The sequence below is a fragment of the Mirounga angustirostris genome, unplaced genomic scaffold (genome assembly GCF_029215605.1).
Source record: "Mirounga angustirostris isolate CCGP_5_RB_7025 unplaced genomic scaffold, mMirAng1.0.hap1 SCAF_3, whole genome shotgun sequence".
NCBI classification, from domain to species: Eukaryota; Metazoa; Chordata; class Mammalia; order Carnivora; family Phocidae; genus Mirounga; species Mirounga angustirostris.
The window spans coordinates 150,363,122-150,384,364 of record NW_026991711.1 but is presented as its reverse complement, the minus strand read 5'-3'; the positions used below and the strand labels follow the sequence as shown (position 1 = coordinate 150,384,364).

Below are 21,243 nucleotides of genomic sequence, written 5' to 3'. Positions count from 1 at the left end.
GGGGTACAGGTCTGTGATTCATCAGTCTTACACAATTCACAGCGCTCACCATATTACTTACCCTCCCCAATGTCTCTCACCCAGCCACCCCATCCCTCCCACCTCCCTCCACTCCAGCAACCCTTAGTTTGTTTCCTGAGATTAAGAGTCTCTTATGGTTTGTTGAAACTTGAGATATTTTTAAATGTTATCATAGGTATTAATTCTGAAAGAAGTGACAAATATAATTTAATCTTATTGCTTCCTTTAATTTCTATTCTTTTATATCCCTAACACTCTTATTTTGCATTATATTTAACCTTATAAGTGTCTCCAAATAGTTCTGGAGGTAATCAGGAAAAGAAGAGAGGAAAGAGAAAATAACAAAACAAAGAGGGAGAGGGGTATAGGAGAAAGAAAAGAGAAAGGAGAAAAGAAGGGAGGGGGAAAGGGATGGAGCAAGAAAAGGAGGGAGAGAAGAAGGAATCAAGGAAGGGAAGTAGGAAAGGAGGAAGAAAGAGGAGGAATGAGGAATGGAAGGAGTTAGTTTTTGACCTTAGAAGATGAGGGACAAGTCTTGTCTTTTCTTTTTCTCTTCTTTTTTTTTTCTTTTCCTTTCCTTTCCTTTTCTTTTCCTCTCTCCTCTCTTTTCTCTCTCTCTCTCTCTCTCTCTCTTTCTTTCTTTGTTTTCTTTTTTTGCTTATGGATATCTAATTGCTCTAGTGCCATTTCATGAAAATTTTATCTTTTCTCCATTGAGTGCTTTTGCAATGTGTGTCCAAAATCAGTTGTGCATATTAGTGTGGGTCTCTTTCTCGGTCCTCTATTGTATCGCACTGATCTGTCCCTCTGCCAATACCACATGGTTTTGAACTGTAGTCAAGACTATATTCTAAGTCTTAAAAGTAGCATTCCTCGTACTTTATTCTTTCTTTTCGAAGTTGTTTTAGCAATTTAAATTCCTTTGCATTTTCTAACACATTTTAGAATAATCTTGTACATAGCTATAAAAATGTCTTTCTGGAATTTTGCTTCATATTGCACGAAACCTGTATATCATTTTTGGGAGGACTGATATCTTTACTATGCTGAGTCTTCCAATCAATAAATAAAGTATGTTTCTCCATTCATTTAGATTTTCTTTGTTTTCTTTCATCAGAGTCTTCTAGTTTTCAGTATATATGACATGTATGTTTTGTTAGATTTACACCTTAGTATTTCATTTTTTGGGCAATTGCAAATAGTATTGGAATTTTAATTTGGATGTCCACTTGTTAATTAAAAGCACATAGAAATACCATTGATTTTTGCAAGTTTACCTTACATCTTTTTTTTTAAAAGACTTTATTTATTTATTTGACAGAGAGATACACAGTGAGAGAGGGAACACAAGAGGGGGAGTGGGAGAGGGAGAGGCAGGCTTCCCGTGGAGCGGGGAGCCCGATGCGGGGCTCGATCCCAGGACCCTGGGATCATGACCTGAGCCGAAGGCAGACACTTAACAACTGAGCCACCCAGGTGCCCCAAGTTTACCTTATATCTTGTGAATATGCTAAACTTACACACTGTAGGTATATTTTTATGCATTCCTTCATATTTTCTACTAAGACCACCAGGTCATATGCAAATATGGTCAGCTTTATTTATTCTTTTCTGATGTATATGTTTTTTTAATTTTATTTTTCTTATCTTTATAATTTTCTTCTTTCTGCCTGCATTGGGTTCATTTTGCTATTTTCTGGGTTCTTGAGGTGGGGACTGAAATTACTGATTTGAGACTTTTCTTCTTTTTTAATATATATAGTTAGTGCTCTGCTGTCTCACAAATTTTGATGTATGGTGTTTTCAACATATTTTATTATTTCTCAATGTTCTTAGATTTTTCTCTAGCAAAAAAGATTATTTAGAAATGTGTTATTTGGTTTCCAAGTGTTTGGAATTTTTTCTCTTATCCATCTGTTATTGTTTTCTGGTTTGATTTCATTGTAGTTGGTGAACAATTTGCACAATATTAATTCTTTTAAATTTGTTGAGGATGGCCATGGATATGGTGTATGTTGGAAAATCTGTGGCACTAGAAAAGAATGTGTTTTCTGCTTTTGCTAGAGAGAGAGTTCTGTAAAAGTTATATTGGTGTGCTGAAACTTTCTAATTTTTGTTTGTTTCAAGTGTGCTTGTTATAGTTCACTGAAGCATTCTTATGATGGCTTTTTTAGAATGTTTGTCAGATAATTTTACTATCTCTGTTGTCTCAGTTGTCTTTTTCTTTAGGTTAAGATCTTCCTGGCTCTTAGTATGACAAGTGATTTTTTTTGAAAGCTGGAAAGTTTGGGTATTATGTTCTGAGACTCTAGACCTTTTGTTCTAGCTAGCTTCTGACATTGTCCAGCAGGAGAAAGGATGGTGCTGTCTTCTTACTGCATGTGAGAGTAGAAGTCTAGCTTCTCCACTCCAGTTCTGTTGACACTTGATACAGATATTCTCCTTACTGTTTAGCAAGGGTGGGAGCTCTGGGTTCCAATGAGGCCTCCACTGATACCTCCTAGGCTGTAAGAGAGAGGGGTGCATTTGGCTTTCTGGGATACCAGCCTCTTCAGCTCTGAGTCTGTGATACATTAGTTGAAAAGAAAACCAAAGGAATTCACCACTGTGTCCTTCTTTGGGTCTGAACAACCCTCTTCTTTCAACCTTTCTGAGTCATATATTTGTTTTACATATAATATCCAGAGTGTCTACTTGTATTTAGTGAGACAAATTTGGTAAAACATGTCTATTCTAACTTCCTGGAAACAGAAACTTTTTTTTTTTTAAAGATTTTATTTATTTATTTGACAGAGAGAGAGAGACAGCGAAGAGGGAACACAAGCAGGGGGAGTGGGAGAGGGAGAAGCAGGCTTCCTGCGGAGCAGGGAGCCCGATGCAGGGCTCGATGCGGGACTCGATCCAGGACCTGGGATCATGACCTGAGCCGAAGGCAGACACTTAACGACTGAGCCACCCAGGCGCCCAATGGAAACAGAAACTTTTCTCTCAATGTAGTTTTAATTTGCCTTTCCCTTGTAATATTTAAGGGCCTTTATTATATCTTTTTTGTGAACTTTTTGCCTACTTTGATAACTAGGATTTTGTCTTGTTATCTTCTTGGTTTATGTCTCTTGCCCACTTTTAGAACTGGGCTTTTGTATTTTCCTCAACTTGTAAGGATTCATTACATATAAAGGATCTTGACCCATTATGTCTGATATATATTAAAATATTTTCTTCCAGTTTTTTATATGTTTATTGAATTTGGTAGTTATGTGAGGCAAACTTATTTTTAAAAATTCTTATGTAGTCAAATGTATTAATCTTTCATTTCATCTGGATTATGAATTGTATATGTTTTCTATTGCTGCTGTAACAAATTACCGTAATACAAATTTACTACCTTACGGTTCTGTATGTCAGGGATCAGACATAGATACTCTTATCTATGAGTAAAATCAAGGGGTCAACAGGACAGCATTACTTTCTGGAGGCTCTATTCCATTCCCAGCTTCTACAGGTTGCTCATATTCCTTGGTAATGGTCTCTTCCTCCATCTGCATAGCCAGAATGTCAGGTAAAATTCCTGTCACACTTTCTTCTTCCATTATTATCTCTGTCTGATCTAACTGGGAAAGGTTCTCTGCTTTTAAGAATTTATGTGATTATGTTGAGCTTACCCAGATAATCCAGGAAAATCTCTCCACCTCAAAGTCCTCTCCCTAATCACATCTGCAAATTCCCTTTTGCCATGTGAGGTAACATATTCAAAAATTTCAGGAATTAAGGGTGGATATTCTTGGAGGCCATTCTTTGCCTAACATGTGACTCATAGCTAAAAAGCCCTTTTCTACATCCAGGTTATAGAGGAATTCACCCTTTTTTCTCTAATTCTTGTATTAATTTCCTATTGTGACTATAAAAAATTTAGTGACTTAAAACAATACACATTTATTCTCCTACAGTTTTTGAGGTTCAACATTCAGAATGAGTGTTATTGGGCTAACCAAGATAATTATTAAGTTTATTCCTGATGATTTTACTTTTTTGCATTTGCATTTGCCACTTGCGCGGTTATCTCCTGGAATGAAAAAGGCTTACATTACAGGAAATAAGTTCCAATGACATGAATGTTTCAGAGAAGACAATAATAAACCAAGATGCTTGATTTAAAACTGAACTTTGTTTTTTAAAAATATTAGAAAGAATTTTTGTATCAATTTGAAAATTATCCCAAACATGTTTTAAGCAAAATTAAATTAGCAAATTTAAACAATTGTGAAATAAACACAAAAAAGTATTACATGTCTAGAAATTTCAACTTAATGTAAAACACCTTTTTGCTATGTACATATAAGATACAAATGTACATTAAATTACTTACATTAAAAATTCATTGCTACTTATTAGTTACATTGCCTATTTAATCTCTAAATAAATTATCTAAATGTGTGTAATTTCATTAAAAATAATCCTCCAAAATAATAGGCATTACATTATCCCATTTTCTAAAAGCATATTGTACTTAGTTACTGAAAACCTTCTGTAAGAAATTTTGGTTAGGACTGTAATATTTATATACACTCTCAGATGTCTAAATTAAGTCAGGTATTATGAATTCAAACAACAGATATATTCAAGGGGCAAATTAGTTAATTAATTAAATTCTTCCTCTGGGCCTGTATCAATCAATCAATAATGTTTCAGTGTTGTCAAGGTAGAAGTATAGAAAATAATTTACTTAAAAGTTTGTCAACTTGATTTATAACTTTAAATATTTAAACTTATGGTATGTGGGCCTCCATTTATACCCCTGTCCTGGCCTTGTAAATGACAAATGATAAGATATAATGAAAGCAACCTTAGACCAAATTCTTCCATACATACATTTATTTGCAAGCAAGCAAAAACAGTCATATAATCTGCTCTATAAACTCAGTGAGTTCTGAGATTTAGACATTCCAGAAAGTGCCTTGAATGAAAAGTTCTCTGAGGAATTTTCAGCACTTTTTCAGGGACAGGATTTTGCTAATCTTCTAATCAGAGTTAGGGCAGAATCATCTGTATGTGGCTTTGCGTAAGACCAAGCAAAATTCTTAGCCTAGGGTATCACCCACTAGATTCTTCTTTCTGTTCATACAAGGGCTGAGCTGCCTGTCTGTTATTTCTAGCCCAGCCAAATGGATTTCTACCATCCCTTATGAAAAAAAAGAATCAACTCTCGAAGGCAGATTAAAATAGAATTATTTAAAACTCCTTTCTGTTAACTCCTGCTGGTGTGTGGATTCATAATTAGAGTTTTTAAAGTGCCACTTATTCACCCCTGAATTATATACTTTTTACCAATGTATTTGCCATCATTATAAATTAAAACTTTTACCCAGCATTCTATATACTGAAACATCATAATGGAAATTAAATATAATGGAAGACACCGTTACGAAGGACTCACGCTGGTCTCCCTCAAAGTCCTACAGCAGAACTGAGGCCTGGGAGCCTAGAGCTTCCTGCCTGTCTTCTTCTGCAGTCCCTTGCCCAGTCTGCCAGGTCTAGAACAGAGCCTAGGGAGTTTGAGTCGGAATCTTGGCCAAGGGCCATCTGTAAAACTATCAGAATTGGCTGCCTTTATGTCAACATCAGACTGCTAAAGTATGAGACCATTAAGATCCATCTGTGCTTGCTCTCAACAGAATTCTAAAGACATTCTCAGATTCAGGAATGGAATGTCTGCTGACTTGTACCCTTCTTCACTCTCCTCACTTCCAGGCCGAGAAAAAGTTTTCACAGTCCGAACATCAGACTTTCTTTCTTTTCTTTTTCTTTTTTCTTTCTTTTCCCCTTTCTCTTCTTCTTTTGAGTCAGATTCAGGAGAAACAGAGCTTTATGGGAACATGTCTCTTTCAGAGCCTCCAGGAGTTTGGCTGACGGCCATAATGTCCACGGAAAGCCAGAAAGAATAGCAGTGCATTTGGTTCTCTGCAAAACCTCTTTCCTTCAGATCCCTGCCCTTCCTCCAGGGGCTTTCCTGGCCAGGAGTTACACAAAGGACTGTGAAAAGAATATCAACCCACTGAGCTCAACCCTCACCCCTCTCCACCACTTTTAACTTAGAGCAAATCCCTCTGATCAGAGCAAGGCCTTCTAGGCCAGAGCCTGTGCGAGATGTCAAGAGGGTTGTACCTCATGAGACACGATGAACAAAGAAACAGTACATTTTATCCTTCTGGCCTGGTTGGCTTCCCCAGTGCAGCATTCTCAAGGAAAATATCTAAAACATTCAAAAGAAAAAGAGCACCCTGTATTTTCTTTAACAGTTTTCATCCACACCCTGCTTTCCTATACCCAGATGTCACAAGCTGTGGAGAGCGGTATCAACGGGCATCATTCAAGGACCCCCACCTCCCGGGCGTCCCTTCCCGATCCTGTGCCCAGTGACCCCACCTCCCGGGCGTCCCTTCCCGATCCTGTGCCCAGTGACCCCACCTCCCGGGCGTCCCTTTCCGATCCTGTGCCTGGTGCTTTAACCAGCAGTTGCTCCAGAGAATGAATTCTTGGTTCCTCAGACTGGACCTCCTCGGAGGCCCTCTCTTCCATTACTCTGCCTTTGGCTGAGGGCACCTCACACTTGATGGAAACGTTGGCCAGCAATGACTTTGAACCACTCACAGTGTTCTCCCTTGCAGACTTGTTCACACCTCTGAGGCCAGGGATGGAATAACTGATCTGTAAACAGAAAGGGAATGACCGCAAGATCATGGGGTCCAATTACAAGGATTCCACTGTGGAAACGGGGAATGAGAGACATTTAAATCCTGAATTTCATAAAGTCAGATGACGGGTAATGTCCCAAATTTGGGGCTTTGGGGTGTCTTCACCATTGCTTGTGTACTCTGTGTCTTGTTCCTATTGTTCTACGATGCCAACCACAAAAGAAACATTGCATGCCTCTGCAGCATTCATCCTCCTTTCTCATGTTTCCCCAGGCTCCTGGCTTATCCTGCAATAGTAGGTTAGAGCTGGGGGATTTCCCAGATCAAGAACATTTTCAGGCTTCTAAGCACTGGAATTTCAAGTGTCCAGAGTGGATGCCCCTAAGATAAATAACCCCACCCTCCCTTACCTTTTTTGTTATGGTCCTTAAAAGACAGTACAGATTACACAGCTTAAATGAGGCAAAACAAAAATGGTCACCCATTTTACATTTATAACATGGTAATTTATTATATATATAGATACATGTGCACATGTATCTATGTATCAATGTATCTATCCATCTACCTATCAAATCAGAATTTGGATTACAATTAGTTTGCATCGACTGAGAAGTTTGTATGACTAAGATCCTTTGTGTCCTCGGGGAACTGGAGGGTGTTTTTTTGTAAATGACTCTGTCTCTGTAGCTGGGACTTTAAGTTCTACTACAAAGAACATGACAAGATTATATATATGTCCTGTTTGAAGTGGGTGTAGGCATTGGAGGGACAAAGAAGATGGGGAAAGGTATGTCAACAGGAATCTGAACAGGAGGAAAGAGAAGCCTGTGTACTCAACACCAGTCATGGTATGTAAGAAGGTATAGAAACTGCAGCCAAAACAAAATGTCAAACGTGGGACCAGGTAAAGGATTCCTTCAAGGGACATTATTGTAATATTTGGTCTTCATTGAGCTTGAGTCTCCTTTTACTGACCGTCTAGCCTCCACTCCAGCAAGGAACACACAGCTACATGACTCTGGAGGGTATCAGAGGTGATAATCTCACCTTCACTAATGAATCCCTAACTCCCAATCAAGGGCTTAGCAGAAGTAACATCTGTCTGTGCCAAAAAACTTTGTTTAGACTCAATACAGATAATCCCACAAAGCCCCATGACATCCTTATGCATCAACTGTATAACTAGTATGATGGTGCATTGAGGTTAGGTTTGGAGGACCGAACTAAATAAGCTGAAGACCAATCAGATGGAGGTGATTTGTGATATTTCCGCCACACGGGTATAACTTAGAGATGTGTCTCACTCTCCATGAACCTTAGCTCCATAATCTGGCAATGAAACCAGATCTCTGTCCTGATCACATAAATCCCAAAGGACACTCACTTTTTTTTTAACCAAATCCTTAATAGGTCTTAAGAGCTATGTCACTAAGGGACTTCATGAAAATTATGGACTCAGAGTCACCTCAATAATGAACCATTACAAATAATCCAATTTATTCTCCTAAAGGTCCAGCCTTCTCTTGCGTAGGAGTGTAGAAGGAGACCTGAGTGAGAGGTTGGCTTGGCACTATGGTCTAGAAGGCACTGAGAGCCAGACAGACATTGCGGCTGAGGATATAGAAGGTTTGAGCAAGGGGATAAATTCTGTGGAGAGGAGAGCAAAGCTTCCAGACTCAGAGACAAATTCACATGCAGCCTCAAAGTAAAATTTAGAATATAGAAGAGTAACACTTCAAAATTATTTGTTTTATTGAGTGAGATCTGAGAGACTTTATATTTTATTTCAAAATAAAAACAGTCCACAGGGAGAGTTTTGGAACAAAGAATATAATGATTAAAAAAAGAAATCAGGGTACATGACCTCTAAGTATTACTGAAATTGGGGCTATCCTGGAAAATTAATGTATGGTTATAGACAAAGTATTTCTAGTTTCTCTGAAGAAAAGGAACACCTGGGGGATAAATACATCCATGACAATATGAATCCATTTTAATCCAAAATCCATTCTAATTTTATCTAAGAAACCGTAAACCCTTGTTAATAAAAAGAAATATAATTTATAAAATTGCAAAATTTTGTGCAAAGTAGCTAACTTTTCTTCCTATAAATTCATTTACTTCCTTAAAGTGTTTAACTGTTCAGCAATTACAGGATTTTTTTTTTCTTAAGTAGGCTCCCGGCCCAGCGTGGAGTGCAACACAGGCCTCAAACTCACAACCCTGAGATCAAGACCTGAGCTGCTATCAAGTCTGACACTTAACTGACTGAGCCACCCAAGTGCCTGACAGGGATTTTTTTTTTTAATCAAAGAGAAAAATATTTACATTTCACATACAAAGGAAAATTTTACATGATTTCTTGGTTGGTCTCTAAATCTCAACCACTCAGCATTGGTTTTCCAAAAATCGTGAGACTTTTCACCGGACAAATTCAGTTAGCTTTGTTCAGAAGCTCCACATTAAAGTAAACCCAACAGAAAATATAAGTGTGAATAACTGCTTAGTAAGCAGCTAACTTTTTTACATGGATAGTTCGATTATTCTCTACACTTATTTTATAAAAAGAAGCTTAATTTATCATTTGTGTTCTTAAACTCGCTTAGCAGGAGCTCTACGAACTGGAAAAAAAAAAATTATTCTTTTCCTTCCAGGGAGGAAAATTCAAATAATGATATATGAAGAGACAGAAATGCAAGTTATAGGGCTGTCACTTTAAGATCTTACAATTTAAATAGTTTTTTTAATATACATTTTTGTTATTTAGAAGTATGTTTGGTTCTATGCATCAGAAAGTTGAATCTACTGTTTAATTATTTTTCCTTCTAAAATAGGAAATTCAGAGGTAAATTGCTCAGAATTGGGATGAGGGGGACACCATGTAATAAAAGAGGGTCTGATATGTTTTCTCTGTTTTCCTTAGTATGTCGTTTTAATTTGTGTGGTGCAAACCAGCTGTTGCGCATCTAGACATCACACCTGTATCCCAAGATGGAGAAGAGGGAAAGGCAAGAAGATTATCTAACTCTTTCCCTTTATATCAAGCAATAATATAGATTTGACCACCAATGTCATATAATAGCTGCAAAGGAGTATGAGGAAATAATTTTAGTTGGCCGTGTTGTTTGAACAAAAGTCTTTTCAGTAAGGAAGAGGAGAAAATGAATAGGTCATAAGGAATATTTTCCATAACACTTCTTAATATTTTAATTGCTTAGAACTTTTGTTCAAGTTTAGCTTTTCCTGAAAGCTTAAGGGGCTGTTACCTGTATTGTTAACAAAAATCCCTTCATGTATCTGTTTCTTCATTACTGAGATACAAGAATAAAAGGTAAGGCCTGTTCCAAATCGTACACAGCCCTATAGGTGTTTGTGTGAATATTAGGCTGGGTGAAGACAAGACGGGAAAAACGCAAACATATTTCTATATAAATGATACATGAGAACTAGTTACTAAGTATTACTAGCATCACAGAGGGAGTGACTGGGGTGGAGATGAGGAGGGGGCACACAAGGAAGGAAAACTTTCTGAAAGAGCTGAGAAGTAAGATTTGTCATGTCTCTCGGGATTTGAGTTGATCTCCATAATGTCACCAGGAACTGACGGGATAAAAAGGAAGTGGTATTGAGTGACCACTCGAGTTAACTCTTTCTTAACAGAAAATCTCAGAAAATTGAATGTCCGCTACACGCAGTTGATTAAATCAGCTTTTTGGAATTAGTTTCAACATACTTAACTATTTTTTTTAAGATTTATTTACTTATTTATTTGGGGGGAAGGGGCGGAGGGAGAGGGAGTCAGCGAATCTCAAGCAGACTCTACGCTGAGCGAGGAGCCCAATGCAGGGCTCAACCTCACCACTCTGAGATCATGACCTGAGCCAACATCAAAAGTCAGATGCTTAACCGACTGAGCCACCCAGGCGCCCCATTGACCTATTTAACTTTAATATCAGATAAGGACAATATAAAATAAGTCACTTGATTAAATTTGAAGCTGTGGGTATTTTGTTGTTGTTGTTGTTGTTTAATTTTTGATCAATCAGATTTAAAAATCAGGCTATTAAGCCATTTGAACAAGTGTTAGTGATGTTGAGATATAGGAAGAACAAACAAAAATCATAAAAACTACAGGCCCACAGGGCATTACTTCTAGGGAAAAAAAATTAAACTAGAGGTTGTAAGGGGAAAATCTATTTCTTAATGAAAGGCTTTTCCATTTATATGTTAGGCAACCTATATTCCTTTCATGTCAGGCATCTGGAAAAGCAGAGACTGAGGCAAAAAATCACCAGATTCACTCCAATAAAACTTAACAGTTTTATAAGAAATAGACAGTTTGCAGATATTTTACAATAGCACTTTCTGAGGCTTATAAACCATAGACAGAGGCTTAGATCAAAGCCACAAGACATCTTGAGGTTTAGCTTGTGCTTGAGTTTATCCAGAAACTACGGAAACATGATATCATTTCACATCAGGGAATAAGCCGAAGTGGAAACAGCACAATTTCAGTGACAGGTTAAGCCTGTGGTCACGTCACGCAAGAAAAGAGGTGAAAAAATAAATTGTCTTGATTTAAAAACAAAACAAAACTGTATTTCTCCTTGTAAAAAATTACCATCAAATTGTGATCCACATGTTATCATCAAATCGTGATCTGTGTGATCAAAGAGAAATTATCAGAATAAGAAAACCCAGCTGTTGAATATATTATATGTAACAAGTTATTTAGAGACCTGTTTTTTTTTTTTCTTCCTCTTTCCTTCTCAAATCTCATCTTTTGATATGAGTGTCAAGTTTCACGTCAGGCCAGCAAGTATTGGTAATGATTAAATGTGTGAAGTCAGCTGGAAGGAAAGCAATGTACTCTCTATTTCATCCAGATAACCATAGAAAACCTAAAGGACTGTTTTGATAATAAGCACATTTTATCTTTCCCAACCAAAAAGGCAAAATCATTTCTCTTCTTCCAATGAATGACAATTGTATTATTTTGTACACTTTTTAATTTTTCATACAGATTTTCATTTTACTCTAAGCAAAATTTAGTGTTCATAAAGATCAGGTCCATGTTTATTAATGAAACATTCTATTTAAATCTTCTTGAGAGGGCACCTGGGTGGCTCAGTCATTAAGCATCTGCCTTAGGGTCAGGTCATGATCCCAGAGTCCTGGGATCGAGCCCCGCATCGGGCTCCCTGCTCAGCGGAGAGTCTGCTTCTCCTTCTGCCTGACGCTCCCACTGCTTGTGTGCTCTCTCTCTCTATCAAGTAAATACATAAAATCTTAAAAAAAAATCTTCTTGATTTTTTTTTGTAACTAAAGCCAATTCCTTGTATTTTGTAGTTCTTTACACTTTCAGTGCATTAGCATCCATTATTCTACTTACTACTCATCATCATCTTCTCTCTAAATAAGCAGAGATTTACCATCCTTCTTTTAGGAAAAAGAAAGGCATGAAGAGGGTAAGTAACTTCCCCAAAATGTCACATCAAATTAATATTGGAGTTAGGACCAGAAGGCTGTCTCCTTAACCAGACCCAGAAACAACTGAGGAAAATTTGTAAACTAGTCACATGCATTCTTTACCAGGTAAACATAGCTGATCTGGGGTTGCCTGATCTATTAAACCACCCAGAACTTCCTAGAACACTTTTTTATTGAATTGTACAAAGTGCATCAATAGTTTCTACCCAAATCAAAAATGTTTACAAGTTTCATTGAGAAATTCTCTGTTCCTCTATAGCTGTTGGACACAATATACAAATCAACAGTCAAGCCAAAGAATTTCTGCTCATCTTGTTCCATGTGTTTACAATAACACCAATATCTCAGTTAAATATTTTTAGATATGCTGCACTTGACTACTTTATAAATCTTCAGTGCAGTGACTAATACATCACTGTTCAACATTTGTAAAATCATACTAGATGAGTTTGTCAACAAACCCCCTTCTCTCTTCTTCATATGTCATATCTTTTTTCCAAATCTTTTCGCCCTTCTATCTCATTTAATATTGTTTCTTTCACTGGGAGAGTGATCAAGTAAATTCACTCAAATCAGGTGCTGAGAATTGCATTTTTATTTGTAGAACAGAATTATTTTACTTAAAAAAATGAATTGCCAATGGTAGAACATCAAAGATCAATGGGTTACAACTAAAGACTCTCAAGTTCTGTTTATTTGAAATTCACAAAATTTGATTTAAAAAATAAACCAAGATGGAAGCCTGATTGAAAAGGTAAAATCCAGAAGTAATTCTGAAGCACTATAAGGGACAATTGGGAAGCACCTGCTAAAATACTATGAATAAGAATGGAACCTGCAGCATAACTAGCACTCACTCTCTCCAGCACGTTTATAAGTTATTCTAATTTGTTCCTATTCTGTGAATGTCTGGCTGTTTTACTATTGATCCCACTTAAGGACTGAAGTCTGTCTTATGTCTCTTAGGAGCAGATCTAAAAATGTGGCACAATACTTCCAACATATTTTCAGGACAATTTTTAGTGCAACAATACTTATTTGGGGGGCGCCTGGGTGGCTGAGCCGGTTAAGTATCTGCCTTTGGCTCAGGTCATGATCCCAGGGTCCTGGGATCAAGCCCCACATTGGGCTCCCTACTCAGCGGGAAGCCTGCTTCTCCCTCTCCCTCTGCCCCTGCTTGTGTTCCCTCTCTCAGTGTGTCTCTCTGTCAAATAAATTTAAAAAATCTTAAGAAAAAAACCCACAATACTTATTTGATTTTTTAAGGTGATAAAAATAAAAATACAAGTAATTAAACCAATTTTTATCATGACGAAGACCCTAGGAGGTAGTATGTTTTATTATGACTATATTACATATAAAACTGAGGCTCAGAGAGTTTACATAAATCCCCTATATCCTACAATTCACCAGTGGCAGAGACAGGGTTTAAACTCAGGATTTAGATTCCTACAGCCCACTGCTCATGATACTATCCTATTACTTATATGCTATTATAATATAATGTTATACCATCATCCATGATAGATCAAGTTAATAATTATGAGTTAGAAAAGCACAGATCGAGTATTTTTTTTTAAAACTCCTAGCTTTTTTTCTGATGATAAATTTACTAAATTGGAAACTGGGAGATATTAGTTCTCTGTTCTAATTCAGCTCTGAGACATTGTGCCCTTAAATTCCTCGTGCTTCACTTTCATTGTCTGTATAATGGAGTTTTTAGGATAAATAATTTTTAAAGCCCCTCCAGCCCCTCAAAGCCAATTCTTCCTTGGAACCCCATTTTAAAGAGTTAATCCATCCATTTCAGTGGTCACCTTGTCCTTAAAGTGGCAAAGTTGAACTGGGATCAACAGGGTAAGTTGGGGAAAGGAGGACACAGAATATTCCTCTCTCCAAACTTTGGTCACATTTTGAAATAGGCTTAGAAGGCAGACTGTGTTTACTTGGATACTTGAATGTATTTGTCATATAATGAATTAGAGCCTATATGTACTTTAAAAGATAAAATGCAGATTAAATGCCGTATAGAAGATGTAAACCTTGGGTCTTGACGAATGTGTAGGATTTAGATAAGCAGAGTGAATGAGGAGAGAATTCCACATAAAGGACAACATCATGGGAACAAATACAGATGCAGAAATGAGAACCATATGTTTAGGGAAAAATGAGGGAGGCTGAAAGATACTGATACAATGTTTTCATTTTGGCTTATCTTGAGAAATACCACTGGATAGATAAGTCAAAGTTGAGTTGTAGAATTTCTTAAATGTTGGTTATTAGTTATTAGGGGTTTTATAAGAAAGTACCACAAACCTAGTGACTCAAAACGACATGTACTTATTATCTCAGAGTTTCTGTAGGTCAGAAGTCCAGGCATGGCTTAGTGTCTTACAAGGCTGAAGTCAAACTGTTAGCTGGAACTCTACCTTATCTGAGACTCAGGGTCCTCTCCAATCTTATTCAGGTGGGAGAATGCATTTCTTTGTGGTTGTATGATTGATGTGCCCAGTTTCTTGCTAGCTGTCAGTCAGTTGGGTTTCTCTCTTACCAACTAGAAGCCTTCCATTCCCAGTCCCCCTGAACGGCATGGGAGTTTGCTGCTTCTTATTGGTCAGTAGCAGAGTATCTCTCTGATGCTTCGCCTTCTTTTATTGGGCTCACCTGACCATGTCAGACCCACCTAAGATAATCTTTTCCTTCTGATTAACTCAAAGTCAATTGATTAGTAATGTAATCATGGGAGTGATACCCCATCATATTCACTGGCCCTGCCCACATCAAGGAGAGGGGATTATACAGGGCATGTGCACTAGAGGATGGAAATGTTGGGAGCCCTCTTAAAAATCTGCCCACCAGAGCTGGAGATTGGAAACATTATATTATAATAGGATATTGTTAAAAGTTCATTGCTGCGTGAGATAATTTTGTTAGACAAATAAGCAATAGAGAGGCATATCATCATAAAGTGTTTGAGATTAATGCTGGATGGTATGCCCCTGCCTCTCAGATACCTCCGTGGGGTTTGGGCATTCATTCTCACAAATGTTGGTAGTGTTGTCCCCCCCTGAGGGGTCACAGCCTAGGAATCACTTTCTGCATGGGCACTACCTCACCTAAGATTACACTTTACCCTCAGGGAAGGCTATATCCAATGGTGAATCTAAACAGGAAGTACAGATTCTCTCAAATTCATTTAGACATTTCTGAAAAGTTATTCCAGCTACAGAGTCCCCTATGGGATTATCTGAGGTCTTTGTTGCAACTGCATTGCATTGCAATTTCTACCTCTGCCTAATCTTAACTTCCGTCATCCCTTTGTAGATATTGTTATTGCAAATTCCCAACACAGAGCCTATTTCCTTGTGAAAGTGACCTATGATAGTTAATACGGAGTATGGTCCTAGAAGGCAAACTCTAACGTGATAATTTGGAGCAAGATCACTTCTGGCAAACTAACAGTCAGGACCAATAGCTGCTGATGGGTAGAATATTGACATAGCCTTGAACACAGCAGCAGTGCAATTGATGAGAATGATCAAATGGAAAGGATACTTGTGGAAAGGAATACACTGTTAGATGCAACAACACAGATATTTAAGGGTTTAGAGAATGTAATATTTATAAGGACTATGGAATTGGCTGTTGGTTGGGCATTGGATAGATTAGGAAAAAAACAAAACAAAACAAAAGAAAAACATGGTGGACTAAACGTCATTAGTCGACAAATAAAGACAAACTCTGAAAGCCAGAATGTGTTGGCACAGTGTGAAGAGACTCATCTCATTCTGGAGGGAAGAAAAAAAAACACTGAGAATAAGATTCAGGATGCAAAGGGGAGGCTGGCTCCAGGAAAGGTTAGATTCTCAAATCTGGAAGCCCATTATCCAAAGTCAGGGTTCTGATTGGGAAGAAAGGGGAATCTGAAACATGGAATGGGACACATGGATAAATGCATTCCCCAACTTGAGTTATCAGGTCACCTTGAACACTCCAAGCCTACAGAAAAGTCCCCATCTTCTCTGTTAAAGGTTTGTACTCTTTACTTGCTTTTAGAAGCCACAGGAGTCTTAAACCAGCAAGACAATATATATCCCTTCTTGGGATCTACACCCATCTATCTCCTGGGCCACCAGACCCAAAACTAGAGTAAAGTCACAACATAATTAGGCAAAGGAAGTTCTGAGCCTGCTAAGGAAAGAAAGAAACTACACCCCCAAGATACTTCAGAAACTGTATATCAGCAGAAAGTAGACCATTTTGGAATCAAAGGAAAGAAATTACAAATTTGGATAAATGATAATTTATTGATGTGGGAGCATTCTCCTGTGCTATAGGACTTTATAGCCTGGAAAGACAGTGCTAACATGCTGATGAGGTGGTTTCTGAAATGAAAATGACAAAACATCTTCTGGGGAAGATGGTGAAATAAGTTTTTAAAAAAGACTCAGAGAAGTACTGTTAGAGTAAATAATCTACATAAAGTTAGAAAACCCACCAGCTACATCCCTCCAAATCACCCAGAGTATGCTCCATTTACCAGAGTGATAGGGACTATACTTGTGACAGGAGCACCAGCACTGTTGACAAGATCAGCAGGGGCTGAACTCTTTAGGTTGATGATAGATGGTGTTCATATAGAACTCGGCTTACAGAGAGTGATGGGGATGGAAAGATTCCAAAGAGTTCAAGTGGAGGCATTTGACCATCAGAAGAAAAGTATTGCAATTATTTTAATAAGCAACAAGTTTGGTCTGACAAGCAGAGGCCCTTGGCCTGTAGGAAGCAATGGAGATAGTAACAGAATATGGCATCCTTATGGGCATTGTAGATGTTCAGATAAGAGTAATTCAATCTATAGTTATATAGTCTGTAGTCAGCTAAGAAAAATGTTGCTCGGCCTATATTTCTAGATATGTAATGCTGCTCAAACTATATAATGATAAAAAATCAAGAATGGATCATCAGAAGACCGAGGCCAGATTTCACAATAAAATTCCATAATCCTTTGTCAAATATGGGAATTGAGCAAGTTTTCAGAGCCAGATCCCATTGATGGAAGGAGAGATCAAATCTGCAGGAATAAGGATTCTCCCTGAAACAGTACATCAGATGTGTATGGTAATGATACTCCTAGACTTTCCTCCAGAGGATCTATGGACAATTATTTGAGCAACTGTACAGTGAGGAAGGGAAATATTTTGAAGACAACTGGACACAAGACATCATCATAGATCCTCCATGAGGGTGAGAGCGTTTGGAGCTTGCTGATTAATGAATTCCTGGCCAAAGTTCAACTTGCAATGGGTCTATCGGGTTTTTGGTCAGTTCTCTGGTACATAAATTTAGGATTCAAATGAATGTACTTATTATTAGACAAAACAGCCCAATTTATTCTTTGATCTGTTGGGTCAGAGATATTGCAGTGGAGTAAATGAAGTGGAATATTCCAAGAGAATGGAGGGTGGGAGTGGAAGCAATTAGTTCTATCCTTAATGACTAACCAGATGCAGGATTGATGGTCCTATAATAAATTGAATCAAAGAATAGTCTTTATTGGAGCTGCCATACTAGAACAGATTAACTGAGACCCAAGTAAATGGTATATGTTTTGATCTGGAGAATAGATGCTTTTCCATTCTACTGCCCAGCAAGACAGTCATGATAGGAAAATCCTTAAAATGGGCAGATCGTTGATAATGCACTTAGTCATCCACTTTATGAAGGGGGATGTCCTATGGTAATTAATATAAACAAATTCATAGGCAGTGGTGAGTGACTTGGTTGGTTGGTCAGAGACACAGGGAAAGATCGGAAAATCAGGAACAAGGATATCTGGGTTTATGGCATGTGGATAGAGCTATGGGCCTGAGCAAGTGAAGATTTTTGCACTGCATGTTAACAACCATCATTTGCTTCCTAAATACCAGCTGCAGAGGTGGGAACTCTAGGTTTTTGTTTTTTTCACTAATCTTTCTCCTGTACATTTTTTTTTTTTTTAATGAAACAAAGACCGACCAAAATCATGGAGGAACTATTCCCAAATGGGATAAACTGAAATACCCACATCCCTCCATTAGGATGTTCCCAAGGCACTATTGTTCCCAATTGCCAGAACCATTGCTTTCTCATGGCTCATAGCTGAGTCCTTCCCCAGGAATTCCTTTTGGCCAAAGGGAGATGCCTCACCCAAAGTAACCGCCGCTCTCTTAAGTCACTGCATGTAATTACTAATCCGTGAGAAGGTACAGCACACTTTCCTTAATTCAGAGTTTCTCTGAAGGGTCACTTAGCCCCAGAGCTCCCTGCTGGATGGCTGAAGCCATGTTGCCTCACAGTTCAACATGGCCTTCTGCCCGGTCAGGCTTCTCTCACTCCTGCATGGGTGTCATTACCAAGAGCAATCCCCAGTGAGCCATCTGCCTGCAAATACCCATCTCAGAGTGTTTTTCTTAGAAAACACATCTTATGACATTATTACATCTTAATTACTTTAGCACATACTTAAAACATGAAGCAATATTTCCCTTGTCAATCTGACTCTCTGTCTTACTTTCCAAAATGTAGATCTTTCCCTAGGTGCTGATTCTTGGAATTGACATAAGCCTTGGGCCATACTTTCTTCCTAGGACTCTGAAGAAGTGGGATCTTTCCCCTGTAGTCTCATCCACATGTAAAAAAGCTACTACACTGCTTATCTTTTCTCCTGGTTTGAATGCTCATGAGATCCCTGTTAAGTTACAGCCCAAACTTCCCAAACTGAGTAGCCTCTCCTGTATTCATCCTCTTGTATTTCTCTGACCTGAAGCCCAGTACAGAATTGTTTACCCCAGATCTTTCATTCTGGGTAATCCATCCATTAATAATTCTCAAGTTTCTTCTTTTACCCAAATTCCACATTTTTGCTAAAAGTGTCTGAACTTGGGGTGCCTGGGTGGCTCAGTCAGTTAAGCGGCTGCCTTCGGCTCAGGTCATGATCTTGGGGTCCTGGGATCGAGCCCCACATCTGGCTCCCTGTTCAGCAAGAGCCTGCTTCTCCCTCTCCCTCTGCCTGCCGCTCTGTCTACTTGTGCTCTCTCTCTCTCTGTCAAATAAATAAATTAAATTAAATAAAAAATAAAAGTGTCTGAACTTTATTCTGACTTCATGCAAGGAGAGCAATTCAGTGGTTTCAACCCTGGGAATATCTCAAACACACATTTTTAAGGAATTATGCTGGACAAATACAAATTTAAATTGTGCCTTTATTAGCAAGGTCCCACATCAACTGACTTGAAAATATTTTAAAATGGTCTTATTTCCTCGATTAAAATTGATTAAATATTTCTGAGTCAACTCTCAGACCATAATATCCTTTGAGAAAAAAACACAATTTTGTAGATATGAGCAGTAAAACCAAGAAAAATGATAAGCAGGCAGATGAGAGAGTTCATAAGCAAAACAGATGCTTATTAATACATGCTATTTATAATCGAGGTCATTAAAAAGCAAACTTTGTAGTAGCTGTTAGCAAGCACTTAAGAGCTAGATGGAAAGGCAGAAGATACCACATAAAATAATACTAAATACTAAATGATTTAACAACATCCAAGTAGAAGTGAAACTATCAAAATGTGAGATTAGTGAAAGAGCAAGAATTTGTACTTGTGAAAAAGGCTATTAGAAGAGTTCAGAATCATGGAAACCACATATTCAAATTTTCAAGAGGAAGAAAGATAAGGACAGTGCATTTAAGCAATAGATAATTACTTTCTACTCCATGTCTACCATGTTGAATGAAGCAAAGCTGGACAGACACTTTGTCAGCAGCCATTTACAGTTCAGCATATCTGAGTTGCCCAAGTACTCATATTTCCAAAGAATGTTAGCCAATTTTGGTTTTGGTTTGAATTTTTCCTTGGAATAAATTCCAAACCATAGAAAAAGCACATAGTTTTTGGCTTCCCAGTAAAGCAACCTGGATTAGACTTTGTGGGATTCCTGGTTCTGTGGCCGCACTCAGCACAAAGGCTTCTGGCAGGCACAGACCCATTGCAGAAGCCATGCCAATGGCCACTATTACAGGGGTAAGTCCTCCCATAGACCAACATTCCTGTTTTCAATTACGCAGGTCTTGTTATGATTTATTTAGTTCTGGACATCCAATCCTGGAAAGATTGACTCTCACTTTCACTAGAGATATCATATGGAGCAAATAGGCAGCTCAAAATTGCAGAACGTTTTATGAGGCAGTCACAAGGAAATTATTCTGAAACAATATATCAAAACAATTTTTGTTATCAAGTCATTTGATGATATATAAAACGGTTAAAGAAATACAAGGTTAAGCCCTTTTATATTAATTTCCTTAGTGCTTTATGATGATGATGATTTTTTTTTACCTAAGACTTATTGGAAGCATAAGACTCTCATTGCTCTAAGAGTACTTCTACATTCAGGTGGCATTTATAATAACAGCTACCATTTCAGTTATCTAATATAGATGCTTCACATATTCATTTCATTTTATTCTTACCTCTACAATTCATATTTTATAGGTAAGCAGACTGAGGTTTAAAGATATTAAGTACTTGTTTTCCGTGGTCACAAAATTAATAAACATTAGAGGCATTTAATAAGTATCATGGATTATATTGATGCTTGTCAACTTTTGTTTCCCTCCTAGTCATTCCCCTTGCTCTCTCTCTATCCTGAGGAGCTTGGGAGGAGGCGTGTACTTGCTTTGGCCAGTGAAGTAATGTGCATTCACTTCTGAGCATAAGTGACTTGGGCCGCTGCCCAGCAGAAATGTTGAGTCAGCAAATGACTTGTCCTGCCTCTTTTCTCTTTACCAGAAGATGCTGCTGTTAGGGACAGCTTCTTTAGCCTGGAAGAGATCTGCCTTGGAACAGAGCTGCCGCATTTTGTAATGACATGTAGTGTGAGTGAGAAATAAACTGTGTTCACTGCTGATACGTGGGGGTCACTTGTTGACACAGCAGATCTTGGCCTGGATTGCTTTACTCAATACCAACTACAAATAAAAGTCACTGTGACC

At 38.0% G+C, this 21,243-nt stretch overlaps 1 protein-coding gene across 13 annotated transcripts in view; it reads right to left on the bottom strand.

Moving 5' to 3' along the window:
- Positions 1-6,092: 6,092 nt before the first annotated feature.
- The window catches only part of GULP1 (GULP PTB domain containing engulfment adaptor 1), a 275,824-nt gene continuing 260,673 nt past the window's right edge, over positions 6,093-21,243 (bottom strand). For 6 of the 13 annotated variants that reach the window (XM_064586805.1, XM_064586806.1, XM_064586804.1 and 3 more), the window contains one exon: positions 6,199-6,726. In XM_064586805.1, coding sequence (XP_064442875.1) covers positions 6,385-6,726 — 342 coding nt within the window. In that variant the 3' untranslated portion in view covers positions 6,199-6,384. Of the gene's footprint in view, positions 6,727-21,243 lie in introns of all 13 variants that reach the window. The other 7 variants (XM_064586800.1, XM_064586799.1, XM_064586810.1 and 4 more) reach the window with 4 other exon arrangements.